Raw genomic sequence first — 14,707 nt, 5'->3', positions numbered from 1 at the left:
ATCTTTTGTGTGTCCTAAACATACAACCCCGATTCCAAAAATAGTCAGCACGATTTGTAAAAAATAAAATATAAAATATAAAATGAATGCAAGAAGTGTTTTTTCGTGTTTTGAAAAAAAGTTTCCCAGTTTGAGCATTAGATTTGTCTCTGTACAGTATTTAATTTTATGTTTTTATTCCATTTTTCACACTGCCCCAACGTTTTTGGGAATCAGGGTGGGGGGTATCACCAATAAGATCCATTTGCCAAAATTATAATGTAAATGCTTAATAAAACTTGGAGGGACATTTTTTATTTAATTAATATCTACTTTAATACCATAAAAAACAGGGAAACAAGTGATAAATGACAAACATGTAAAATGTTTATTTTGTCAGTCGTTTCATTGATTAACCCTCTGACCTGTATGTTTTCTCCCAAAAAAAACGCCATTCGTTGTTGCAAGAAACAGTAAAAACAAGCATCATCATTGTAATTTAAACTTTCTGACGATAATGTCCTTGAACGGATCATAGGTTATGAAAGTTTCCATTAGAAAACGTGACCAAAATTAAGCTTAAAATTGTGATTTTTCACATTTCTGTCAGAATTAATCTAAATGTCTCATTTAAAACGTTGCCAAAAAGTAAGTGTTTATAATAACTAGATCCTGTTAAAAACATTAAATTCTGCTCCTCAGAGACACTGTGAAGCCATGATTGATTCTGCTGAGACGAACGGTCATGTGACAAATATTCACTGAAAATCTGTTTACACAGAGCTGAGAGGAGAGGACAGGAGAGGCTGTAAAAAATGTATATAGTTCAATATGTATAACATGTGGAGACACAATTTTCTTTCCTATATTCATGAAACGTGTGGGCACTTGAAATGTCGTATATATAAATTCAATTTTATCACAACTTTTTTTTTAAATAACGCCCTGAAACTGCTCGTTCAGAGGGTCAATCACACGCTAGCATGAATGAAGGAGTACCGTCTTTTTCATCCAGCTTTGAGAGGTGAGAAGTTGATATGAGAAATTGAAATGTCTGCTTGTTGTTGTTTACTTTTACAACTCTTATGTTTATCTGACTCCACCTCCAAGTTTCTGCAGCACCCCCAGACCTTTCTCCTCATACTCCGCCCTGCTCAGCCAGAAGGAATCCTTGTCCTTCATGATGTTGGCGAGCACGGCGCCGCCCAGGAACACCATGTGTTTACGCCGGGGAGGGTCCTCGATGCGGATCTTAAACTTCTACACAGGTGAAGAAAAAAAGAGAGATATCACTAAAACATAGCAATAACATGTACAGGCTTTTATCCTTTTAACTCTGTTTTTTTAAAAATGTTTAGAAAGTTAATTAAAATACTGTCACACAGTTAAAAGATGCTACAAGAATACATTTTGTCCATATTGCTACAGTAATCATCACAATATTCCTATTAACAAAATATATTTTCCATAAATGGTTTTTGCAACAAAAATATTGGGTTTGGATTTACAATAACAGAAAAATATAAAATTCTAAAAAAATAAAATCATCACAATATAATAGTCTAAATTTAGTACACAACTCTATATTAAAGAAGTTATTAATATTTTTGGAGAAATAAATATTTTATTGAAAATTGCCCCACTGGGCACAATTTTGGCATTTATTTCTATTTTTCTGTTAATTTTGTGTTTATGCATTTGGTATATATTTGGGCAAAGGAATGGAATTTTTGTTGTTGTTTAAAAAAAAAAGTGTTTATTATGTTGTCAGTTCAACCTCAGCTCTTAAACCTACAATAAACTGATCAAAATAAAGCCGCTCAGACAGAGACGTGATTTAAAAATAAAAAACTGAAATTAATGAATATTCAGTATATATGATCAGGACTGGTGTTCATTTAAAACATACTATTAATTCATAATAATAATTAATATTAATATATACATTTATGGCATTTTTTTTTTTTACATTTTGGACCACCCAGGACTTTTCAAAGTGAAGCAGAAGGATTTATTTCAAACTTTTTGTTATTTATATAATGAAACCAAACAGTGATCTTATATACAGTTTATTGTTGCCTTTTGGAAAAACAATCTCCACTCAAAGTCCCCTTACTGTTAGTCTCTGTTTTGTTTTAATGACCATGTGATACGATCAAAAGCTCCAGAACAAGATTATATTGTTGTTCACGTTAATGAATTATGGGATTTATGCAAAGGTATTATAGAGAACACTTTATATAACAATGTTTTGCTGCAACAGATTTAACCCCAGCTGTATCACTGGTAAATATTATCAGTGAATATTAAAGTTCTTACTGAGAGTTTAGCGGTGTTTCCGTCCAGGACTCTCTCCAGGTAGAGCTGCTTGATCTCTCTCTCCAGTCTGGATGGAAGCCCGGGGTACATGGTGGTGCCTCCGGACAGGACGATGTGCTTATAGAAGTCCGACCTGCACAGAAAAAAAAAAAAAAAAACACAATAAAATGACTTGTGCTCGTCTCCTGTAGGTGTGTTAGTGCAGACAGCGGAGAGGAGGCCCTGACCTCAGGTCCATGTCTGCAGCCTGGATGGTGTTGAAAAGCAGCTCAGCCACTCCGGCTCCCTCCACGTTGATGAGATGAGGCTGGAAGAGAGCTTCAGGGGCCCCGAACCTCTCTCCACCCACCTTCACCTGCCGGCCGTCAGGGAGCTGCACCACAGACACACAACAACTTTAGATACATGGCAGCAGTGTGCCACAATGTTTTGATTTATTTATTATTTTTAGCCTTTTCCAGCTATATTTGATAGTGCTGCAACTTAAGAAAACGCATGCAAAACACAAAGCAAATTGAGAAAACACAACACAACACAATAAGAAAACGCGCTGCAAATAGACCACAACACAACAGAAGTGTTTCCAGAGGACCCTTAAAAGTGATGCACACGTCTGGACATGCATGTGATATTATCACATTATTTTAAGATAATGATAATTTCACATTACAATGTTATAACGTGAACTTATCACATGATATCATGATAATATTTTCATGTTATTACGTGATATATATCGTTAGCCCGCTAGCCTGTATCAATCATAGCCTATTGCACTTAAACAAATCAAATAAATGAATGATACACGTTTTAGTTGATCTCTCTCAACGGCACCAAATTGGTCTTTGTCTCGCTAGCACGCTAATGTTAGCATGCTATCGATCGCTGGCTAACATTATTATTATTAAGTCTATGGTCTCAACTGACCTGGGAACAACTCGGTCTCCCCCAAGAAGAGCGGGAAAACGTTGCTGGGGAGAGGGACATCTGGAATACCATGATTAGCCTGCAGCCCTCGCAACTCAGCCCCAGATAAGCAAGTAAAAAATGTATGGATGTAAGTTTTAAATTGGACAACTGATGCTGCTCTCATGTTTTTACAAGAAGCATTAAGGTAGAGCTTAGTTTGCTTAGCTTACATTAAAACATATTAGGCCACATAGAAGGTCAAACGGACATGCAAACCTTTCAAACTCTGTGCAGGTTTTAACTCGTGGTCACCAGCAACTTCTGAAAGGTATTCAGAACTGACTCCTCATGACCCCTTGACCAGTTGTTTTTTTGCAGATTTAACAAACAAGATATAACTTTTAGCATCAGAAGGCTAGCTTTTCCCCCGTATTTCCAGTCTTAATGCTAAACTAAGCTAGCCTGCTGCCGGCTTTAGCTTCATAATTACCGCACAGGTAGAAGAAGACTGGTATCAATCTTCTCCTCTAACTTTTGACAATACAGCGAACAGGCATATTTCCTTAAAAATGTTGAACCATTTCTTTAAGTTGACTAAAACTAAAAGCTTTTCTGGGATTTTGCTCTTTGTTGTACCGTGAACGACTCCACCAGGTAGGTGGTCTCCTCAGCCAGGCGCTGCTCCTGCTCGATGTCGTATCCCACATAGCAGAGCTTCTCCTTCAGCATACGCACAGTCTCAAAGTCAGCAGTGTGGTTGAAGGCGTAACCACGGAGAAGCAGGAGCTGATGGCAGGGGAGAGAAAAGGTGTTATTTTGTCTCATATTGTGCAAAATCCAGATTCTATGTCCCAGAGCGTCTGGAAGCTCACCTTAATGAGGTACCGTGTGATGTCACGTCCTGCGATGTCCAGCCTGCGTGTCAGGTGGGGCAAAGAAAAGCCCTCGTACACAGGACAGATGTGGGTGACACCATCCCCAGAGTCCAAAACCACACCAGTCAGCAATCCTGTACACAGGATCCATTCCCAAAAGAGTATTTCATGAAACATTTCCAATAACCCTGAAGGTCAGAATTTTAATTTCTTTTGTCTTTAGGTGCTAAAACAAAAAAGTTAACATTAAAAGAGGATTTAACCAGTGGTATTCAGATCTTTTACTTCAGTAAAAGTACTAATACCACACTGTGAAATTACTCCACTACAACAAAAGTCCTGCATTCAAAACATACTTCAGTAAAAGTACAAAAGTATCAGCATCAAAATGTACTTAAAGTATCAGAAGTGAAAGTACTCGTTATGCATAATTGTCCCACTCAGATTGTTTTAGATTCTAATATATTATTAGATTATTTGTATTGATGCATTTATGGAAGCAGTGTTTTTAATTTGGTAAAGATAGGGCTCATTTTAACTACTTAATATACTGTGAAGAGGTTTAATTTTAAAAAAAGTTGATGGCTTTTAATTTATCATGTTTATTATGTTAAATCTCAACCTGAAAAGTAACTAAAGTAACTTAAATGTACTTTAAGTATAAAAAGTAAGTACTCATAATCATTAGATTATTTGTATTGATGCATTTATGTAAACAATGTTTTAATTTTGTAAACTACTTAATATACTGTGAAGAGGTTTTATTAAAAAAAAAATGTCTAATCACTTTGAATTCATCAGGTTTTTTATGTTAAATCTCGACCTGAAAAGTAACTAAACTAGTGGAGTAAAAAGTAAAACATTTTCCTCAGTAGAAGTATAAATATCAACTTACATAAAACTTACATAAAATGGAAATACTCAAGTAAAGTTCAAGTACCTCAAAATGGTACTTAAGTACAGTACTTGAGTAAATCTACTTAGTTGCATTCCACCACTGGATTTTACCCAGTTTGTATTAATTTACCACCAAATTCTGCTGTCTTACCCTGAGCATAGAGAGTGAGCACAGCCTGAATCGCCACATAAATGCCGTGGAACTGGTACTTCTCAAACATGACCTCCGTTATCTTCTCCCGGTTCTTCATGGGATTCATGGGCGGCTCAGTCAGCAGGATCTTCAAGAAGTAAAACAATTTTTTTTTAAAAGGTTCTTGTTTTGCCTGGCATTTGTATTTTTAGACAGAAAATAATGAAATACAGAAGATATAGATTTAAAATATATACAAGAACATACATTTTGATTAGGTATTTCATGTGATGTTACAATGCTTATAATATAATAATAATAATGCTTATAATATATAAAATAAAGGTTGACACAGTGAAATTCTTGCAAACCTCCCAAACAGGTGTCCATAACATATAACAGCACAAATATTTTTGCAAAGAAATCTCTGCAGCTTGTCTTGTCCTGCAACATCTGCCCAGCTGTGATCTTCTACCTTGCACTCTTTTGGGTCGAGGTCCAGGCGGTCGGGCCCGAAGGTGTAGTCCCACAGGTGGAGCATGTCCTCCCAGCTGCGCACCATTCCGTTCTCCATGGGGTAGGCGATCTCCAGCATGGAGCGGCATTCGCTGGCCTCGTCGCCCACCATCAGGTCCTGGAAGGAGGGAACAGGAGGAGTTCAGTAAAGAGTTAACCCATAAGAACCCAGACCCAGTTATCCTATAAAGATGTGTTCTATAAGTGAACCACATAGAACACATTTCTGATATTTAAAAAAAAAAATACTACCCCTAAATGTCAAAGATCTGTGATGTGACATATACGTTACATTGTGCGTTTATTGTATTTATGTTTATGATATTTCTTATTTTAAAAATGGAAAAAAACTAGACACATTTTCTGCTTACAGAGACACAAATTTGCCTTTTTCTTTTGCATCTCCATAACATATATCAAAATTTTGACTTTAATTTGTTCAAGAAATATGGTCAGAACAAGTTAAATGCAATACAGGACACCCTATTAACGGGGTAGAATTGTTAAATGGGTTTAAACTTAGCCTCGTAACAAAAAATAAGCTTTTTGAAATTTTTCACATATCTGTTTCCAGTCACAGCGACATTTTGGAGAAGTCACTTCTTGTCAAAGTCACATGACCCCCACACCAGGGTGTTGAGTATATGTCGCTTAAGTGTTTGTTACACGGATGTCACCATGAGTTCTTATGGGTTAAGAGCTGACATTTTTCTAACAATCCTGTCAATTTATCTTTGTATAAATGTAGGATTAGAACTTTTTTTATGGAAATAGGGAAGTTTAAAGCAGACTTTTTTTGGCACCCATATCAAAACAATTCTTTCACAATATCATTGTTGTTGTTGAATGTATAAATCAATAATCATTATTGTCTTAAAACAAGCCGTTTATTAGGAACACTATCAAATATATATATATAGTATTTACATCAGGCAGTGGTGGACAGTAAGTAAACCACTGTACTTAAGTAAAACTTCACATTACTTGTACTTTACTTAAGTATTTCCATTTTATGCCACTTTATACTTTTCGTTTATACTCCACCACATCTCAAAGTTAGAATTTTTTCAGCTACATTTACATGACTAGTTACTTTATTGGATTATTAGATTAATATAGGTAAGGCTACCCAGCAATATATAAATAAAGTAACCAAATGAGTTTCATTCATTTAATATATCCTTTGCATGATTCTGAAATTGGCAATTTTGCATAAAGAGTACTTTTATGTTTGGTACTTTTAGGATACATATACTTGTTATACTTTTACTGGTTACAGAAAATGTATACACTGTGGTATTGCTACTGCTACTTTACTTAAGTAATATATCAAAGAAAAACCAGGCTGCATAGTCGGTGTGAGGATTACAAGAGTAAGTGTGTGAATGATCTGCCTCGTGTTACGGGAGCATACGAAGTTAACTGTGTCTCAGTGCGCTAACAGGTGTACCGTTTTAAGACACTTTAATACGTAGGAGCTGACAGATAAGACGAGCTGGAGGAAAAGCCGTAGGTCAGGTGTTTAATTAGTTTAACAAGTCTTACAGTGTGTCTCCAGACTCACCAGACAGGCTTTCTCGTTGTCCTTGTAACTACTTCACATATGGCATTTACGTGTATTTGTTTTACTTTTTAAATGAGCTTTTTTAACACCTAACTAGGAACCTTTTTTTGCCCTTACTTCTGATAAGTACTTTTGTAGCCAAAGGCGATGAAACTGGAAGTGATTTCAGTGAATTCAACTCTAATAATTAAGCTGTGATCAAGTGAAATGTAATGAACAGCAACCAGCGAGTGAATGGGCTGATAACAACCTCCTGGACCTACTAGAGGATGGAGCAAGCCTTTGAATGGGCTATAAACAACCTACTGGACCTACTAATCATGGAGCAAGTCTTTGAATGGGCTGATAACAACCTACTGGACCTACTAGAAGATGGAATAGGCCTTTGAATGGGCTGATAACAACCTCCTGGACCTACTAGAGGATGGAGCAAGCCTTTGAATGGGCTATAAACAACCTACTGGCCCTACTAAACATGGAGCAAGCCTTTGAATGGGCTGATAACAACCTACTGGACCTACTAGAAGATGGAATAGGCCTTTGAATGGGCTGATAAAAACCTACATGACCTACTAAATGGAGTTGGCCTTTCAATGGGTTGATAAGAACCTACTGGACCTACTACAAGATGGAGCAGGCCTCTGAATGGCCTGGTAGAAACCTACTGGACCTACTACAAGATGGAGCAGGCCTCTGAATGGCCTGGTAGAAACCTACTTGACCTACTACAAGATGGAGCAGGCTTTTAATGGGCTGATAACAACCTCCTGGGCCTACTAGAAGATGGAGGAGGCCATTGAAAATTAGAACTAGACTAAAGTGTAGGCCCCTACCTGCCTGTACTTACAGGATGATAAACGCTATTTCAACAGTGTGATGTTGTCATTTATGAAAACCAGTTACAAAAGAGGGGGTGGGATGCAAGACATAAATGAAGGGAAATTGAGGCAATTTTCATGTTTTTTTTCCAGTTGAATTGTCCCTGATCACAACCCAGATGCAACCAAGTTGATTTAAGATGCCAGGTTCAGTGAACGTAATCTCACCTTTATCTCAATGTTGCCAACTTTGGTGGTCGAGCGTATGATTGGTCGACCCACCATGGCGGGGAAGATGTGGTCGGGGAAGTTGGATCCAGCAAAGCCACACTTGACGAACTGGGAAGGGAAGTGAGAGTGAAACTTGAGATTATTTTTTTTTTGTGTGAGAATAAAGTTCTCAGCTTCATATGTTGACTGAAAATGAAAGTATATCTCTGAGTCGATGCTGCATATTAATTGTACTCCTGCACTTAAAATCCCTTTGTAATGAATAATTCATAAATCAGTGCCATTCAGTTTAATCCGGCACTAGGCTTAATCAGGAAACCGTCCGAGAGTATATGATCATGATGCATTTGCCAGATTATTTATCAGATAATAAAAATGCGATTTCACTCCATTTTTAAAAGCATGTGTAATCATCAGTGGTGGAATGTAACAAAGTACATTTACTCAAGTACTGTACGTAAGTACAATTTTGAGGTACTTGTACTTGTAACTTGAGTATTCCATTTTATGGAATTTTATACTTTTACTCCAGTACATCTAGCTGACAGCCTTAGTTATTTTTCAGGTTGAGATTTAACATAATAAACATGATAAATTAAAAGCCATCAACTTTTTTTTTAAAATTAAACCTCTTCACAGTATATTAAGTAGTTAATTACCAAATTAAAACACTGCTTCCATAAATGCATCAATACAAATAATCTAATAATATATAAGAATCTAAAACAATCTGAGTGGGACCATTATGCATAACGAGTACTTTTATTTTTGATACTTTAAGTACATTTGGATACTGACACTTTTGTACTTTTACTTAAGTAAGTTTTGAATGCAGGATTTTTACTCGTAGTGGAGTAATTTCACAGTGTGGAATTAGTTCTTTTACTTAAGTAAGGTATCCAAATACTTTTTCCATTATTGGTAATCATTTATTTGGCAACTACAGGGAAATACATGTTGTTACATTGCTTTTAATGGCCTGCAATTGCTTCTCTGTCTGTCATGGCTACACCTCATACTGTAGTGTCTCAACTTGTCTCTGTGACCATAGACACATTCCTTAGCCTGGAGGGATGCAATGCATTCCAAGCAAAGACAGAAAAGAGGATACAGAAAGTTTCTGACTGCAGCTACAGCTTATAATCACAAGCTTTATTTCCCTAAAATGCAATGCCCGGTTATCAACATTAACACACTGAAATACAGAATTAAAGAGCCACTCGTGGCTCTAATCTGTCTTCCTGATTTCTGACCAATTGTGGCTCAGTTCAAAGCATCACAACCATTTATGGCTGTGTGTGCACTTTAGAGGCAGAGTGACAAGTCCAGACAGATGTGGAATCAGGCTGCAGTATGCACACAGATTCACACCCTTCAGATGTTAACCACTGCACATGATCCACAAACAAACTTTTACCTAGTTATAGCAGCAGATGTTTCATTTTGGGTTTGCATTAAACACACAGCAACACATTGGAGATATCACTTTGAATAAAGAAGAGCAGAAAGAAAACAATCACCAATGCTGTTAAATAGCACAATACATTCGCGACTTGACTTACCCCTGTCCCATTGTCACAGACCACCACTTTTCTCCCCTGGCTGTCCATGCTTCAACAAATACAAGATGCTCCCTCCTGTCAGGACAGGGGTCTGACTAACAAATGGCAAATTCAAGATGATTACGCATGAATTCAACAGTTGACTGCAACTGACAGGTAAGTCTTCTTGCTGCTCCTTTCAGTATGGGCGGGATTAATGAATGTGTGGACGCCCACTTTTTCTATGCAGGAAACAGGGGGAGGACCTACACCTTTTTTTTTAGGGTAGTGTGAAACCAAAAATAAGAACATATTGGTCCATTTATTCTGTAGATGTTCTAACTCTGGCCACTTTTGGTGAGACATTTCTCTCACTGTCTTTCTATGTTAAAAGTTATACGCCTGTAGCATTTTAATCATTTCTTTATTTATCTTTTAATGTAATTATTTATTCTATTTTACACTCTACATATTTACTCTAAATTGTGCTATAATGCTACTGTCAATATTAGGCCTATTACTTTTATTTTTCATGTGTACATCTCTTTCATTTTGAAAAATCTGCTATGAAAAAAGTATGATGTCACTTCTGAGATATACTGTACACTACCCCCCTTTTTGGAGAAAAAAAAAACAATTATCAATAACATCTTTAAAGTTTAGGGTTTTTTTTATTTGTTGAGGAATAATAGAAATCATCAAAAACACTCAATTGTGTGTATAGGAATGTATAGGCTTTATTTTCTTTTGATTTGACGAAATTACAGCCCTAAATAAATTATGTGATCTTTTTTTGTTAATTTACAAGTTATTTACATCAATAACCTATGTAATTTATTAATTTCTTATTTTTATTTTCCATTGTAAGGCTTTACAATTCTTATATCATTTGTATTTTAAATTGTATTTAATATAATTTTAATTTGTTTTTAATAGTAAAAGATTAAGATTAATTAGTAATGAATTAATCTTAATTAATAATTAACTAATCTTAATTAATAATGAATTAATCTTCTTCTTTTAAATTGCTTTAACAGCCACAGTAATATAGTTTAAGTAGGCCTACATGGTATTTATCCAGCATTTTGTTTTTTTGTTTTTTTTGTAATGTTGTGAATTAATAAATAGGTAAAAACAGTCGCTAAACCAATCTGAAATGTACCTTGGTGTAGTTCTGGTAGTCCTCCACACATTAATTGCTTTATTCTTCTCAAATTGCAGTTGATATTCAAAAGAGACATCTTATTGAGTTCAATTCATTGTAAGGTGCATAGATGCATAGATGCTTATGTGCAGTAAAGACAGAAACACGGTATCATGGAGATGCTGGATTGATAATTTCTGGCGTTTTAATTTTTTACCATATCCGGCTACAAAACAAGAAAGAAGGCGTGTCACTTCCGGCCGCCATCTTTGTTTATGTTAGAAACAGTTGCAACTGGTGAAATGTGTTGAATTACTTCTCCACTGTGCAGCAGAAACAATATTTTTCGTCCAGGCTGGGTAGAAGACTATTTAGGAACCTGAAAATGTCCTCAAAGCATGGGTAAGTCTTTATTTTTATTTTTTAAAATGTGGCTTGTATCTTGTTCATCTTTAGAAAAAAAAACAGTTGGTGAATTGAAGGTTAAGCCTATCATAAGTGCTAACGTTTTAAATGTGAAAACTATGATTAACTTAAAAGAGAAATGAACTAACTTTGTGCTAAAACCACTATACTCTATTATCTATTGCACAAAGTTAGCTAGAAATAAGGTTAGCTGGTGAACATTTAAGCTAGCAGCTAAGGAGCCAGTTGTGTCTCAGGAAACTTAAATAGAGTTAAAAGAAGGGTGAATGTTGGATATTTATATCTACGAGGTGGCCCAAAACTGAATGCCAATGTTGTTCTATGTATGCTGGATGTCCTCACCCTGTTAAAATATTCGCCTAACTCCTTTTTTCAAGTTTTGCAGGAAACACTAAAAACTTCACCAAAAGTGTAATATATGACATTTATTGATCATTTCACTCAAAAAGGATGTAACAAAGGATGACATAGCAATAACACTGTGTGTAAATTATGTAACTTAAGAGAAATAAATGACTTGGGCAATTTTTTGAACATGCCTTTGTGACTTAAGCAAGTTATGGTAACACTTTATTTTGAAGGTGTCTACATAAGAGTTACACAAGCCTGTCAGAAACATGACATGACAAGTATCATGAGCATTAATGTTACTTCAAAGTGTCATTAATGTTCATGACACATCCAATGTCATGTTTATGACATGCTCATGTCACTCTTATGTAGACACCTTCAAAATAAAGTGTAACCATCTCTTGCTTAAGTCACAAAGGCTTGTTCAAAAAATTGCCTACGTCACATTTTATTTTGACTTAGGCATAATAAATCCGCTTAAGTCACACACTTGACATAGGGCATTATCTTAAAGGGGTAAAATCACATGATCTGATCAACTGAGGATGTAGGTGATTTTACCATAGGTGGCCGGCGTCATGAGGGGGTAATTTAGGCAAAAAAAAAAAAAATTTTGACAAAAAATGACAAAGGTGATTATTTTAACAGTGTGATGATGTGAATGTTGTGTTTCAGCTTGTTATACACATAACCAAAGGCGAGCAAATGTGGACTGAAACTTAAATTGAATAGACCTTTGGACACAGATATTTTGACTAGCCAACTATGGTGTAACCACTAACATAATTAATTACTGCATAAATGTTGGTAGATATATTTGTGTAGGGTTGCTACCAACAATAATTTCAATTATCGATTCATCTGCCCATTATTTTCTCAATTTATCAAAGTTAGAAAACAGTGAACAGTGTCCGGTGTTCTCCCCAAAGTCGATGGTTTTATCTGACCTACGGTTAAACTGTTCAGTTTATTATGCTGTATGACAAAGAAAAGCATCAAATTATCATAGCATGAAACCAGTAAATGGGCTTTTAGGCTTAAAGAATCACTTCAATGATAAGGCTATTCGATTTGCAAAATAGTTGCCAATATGTTTTCTGTTGATCAGTTGTGGGTGATCAATTAAATAAGTGATCGTTGCAGCTCTACATCTGGGGTTTTTTCGTACTATTTTGATAAATTGTTAAAATAGGATGATGATTCTGAGGGTTATGACCACACAGTCTATGGTGACAACATGGCTTGCTGTTTTAAACTTTTTATACAAACAATCGACACTTAATCTATATTGAATCGAAACAACAAAACACATTCCTGTGAACTGTAAAGCAATTTAAGTTTTGTTTTATGTGTTTACAAAAATAGTTAGAATGTTGCTTGTTGGTGCATCCACATTAGTGTATATTGACAAAATTTGAAATGTTTAGTGTTGAATAGTGAAAATCAGACTGTTGGATGAAACCATTATAAGGTTTAGGATCCTCACCAAAGACATTTTGGGAACCACCTAAGCAATGGGTTGTGCTTAAAAGTAACAAAATTACTTTTACCAAATCTTATGGTTGCAGGTTGCATTTTTTGTCTACTCTAGATTTTCCACTATTTTGTACACTAAGATTAGGATTAAGATTCAATTTTGTACACGCACACTGAAACAGCGAGCAGTGAGTTTGTCCTCTGCATTTAACCCATTTACACACCACAGATATGGTACTACTATTAATAATTATAATAATATAAATGTAAACATGTATTATTTCTTCTCTTTTTTACTTATTAATACAGTGAGTCAGTATAACTTTGAATAAAAATAGGTTCATTTATTTACATAAAACATTTACAAAAGACATCTTCTCATTGAAATGCAGTAACGTGTTCTGAGAAATGATGGTTGTAAGAAAGACAGCAAACAGGAGGCCTTTGAGTGTGTCGTTCTGACATGAGGACTCAGTCCCATCCGTCTAGGTCTCACTGTTCTCAAATGTAATAGGCACATTGAGTTAAGACCGATTCATGCTTTACATTCTCGCTGTCTCATCTTTTGTGTTTCAGCTCCTGCAGGGATTCACCATCAGAGCAGCTCAGGAGCATTTACAAAATATTTCAAAACGAGGAATGAACAGGTAAAACACAGCTGGTAACAAACAAAACACTTATTTTAAGCAGCACATTTGCATCATTAGCTACATAAAGTCTGACTAAACTAAATGTTATTATTTGTTTTTGCATTGTAAAAGAGTGATGCCCTTAGTTACTTTTTAAGGCAGTAAAATGTGTTTAACTGGTCAGTCACTATGTCTACATGCACATCATAACTTGATCATTCTGAATTAAAAATAATAATGCAATTTAAAAGTGAACATGGTTTCCTTACTAGTGCCATTTTTGGATTTTGGACATTATTCAAACAGTTTTCATGTTGGTTTGCATCCAGTTCGTCAACAACAACTTTGAAGAGATTAAATTGAATGTTTAAACAAAAATCTATGCTTATGTTTATGCTATTAATTAATTTTTTAAATGTTTTACAGTTGGCATATTTCTGTAAACTAAAGTTGATCAAGTTATTAATGTGCATGTAAATGTAGTTGTATATATTATAACAGCCTACTCAAGGCATTGTTCATTGTATCCTCACAGTTTCATTACAATGGAATGATGTAGATTAGATAATGACTATTAGAAAATTATCTATCCAAAAACATTAACTGAAACAGTATCAAAACTTGAATTATTAATACCAACATTATCTAAAGACCGTGGTCACGCAGCAGTAAACTAATTCATATAACAGTCGAGGTCATGTGCCACGGTGCTTTTTTAAGTGCATGTTGTTTTTGCATATCTTTGCCTTTCAGTGTCTGCTCACAGCCACATGGAGCGGCCTCAGCCTCCTCCCACTGACAACACCTCCAGTGTGTCCACAGCCACAGACAGTTCAAGTGTCATTATCTGAGTCTGATCACAGACGCTGCTCTCGTCTCTGCAGGACACGAGAGCCCCG

General features: G+C 35.6%; 1 protein-coding gene and 1 long non-coding RNA gene across 2 annotated transcripts; one reads left to right on the top strand and one right to left on the bottom strand.

Annotated features, from left to right (window-relative positions):
* Positions 1-303: 303 nt before the first annotated feature.
* Positions 304-10,073, bottom strand: zgc:101810 (uncharacterized protein LOC493612 homolog). The gene is made up of 9 exons (XM_059354828.1): positions 9,804-10,073; positions 8,239-8,349; positions 5,588-5,746; positions 5,131-5,260; positions 4,080-4,216; positions 3,844-3,993; positions 2,526-2,671; positions 2,299-2,431; positions 304-1,239 (listed from the first exon to the last, which is right to left on the bottom strand). Exons 1-9 carry the CDS (start codon positions 9,849-9,851, stop codon positions 1,069-1,071), a joined length of 1,185 nt encoding a protein of 394 aa, XP_059210811.1. The 5' UTR covers positions 9,852-10,073; the 3' UTR covers positions 304-1,068.
* Positions 10,074-11,200: 1,127 nt separating this feature from the next.
* LOC131989593 (uncharacterized) lies at positions 11,201-14,698 on the top strand. Its single transcript, XR_009395967.1, has 3 exons — positions 11,201-11,328; positions 13,756-13,826; positions 14,562-14,698. It is a non-coding gene; the product is annotated as an uncharacterized LOC131989593 (long non-coding RNA).
* The last annotated feature ends 9 nt before the right edge of the window (positions 14,699-14,707 follow it).

This window comes from Centropristis striata, chromosome 17, assembly GCF_030273125.1.
Source record: "Centropristis striata isolate RG_2023a ecotype Rhode Island chromosome 17, C.striata_1.0, whole genome shotgun sequence".
Classification (NCBI taxonomy): domain Eukaryota; kingdom Metazoa; phylum Chordata; class Actinopteri; order Perciformes; family Serranidae; genus Centropristis; species Centropristis striata.
This window is presented reverse-complemented; position numbering and strand designations above follow the sequence as displayed.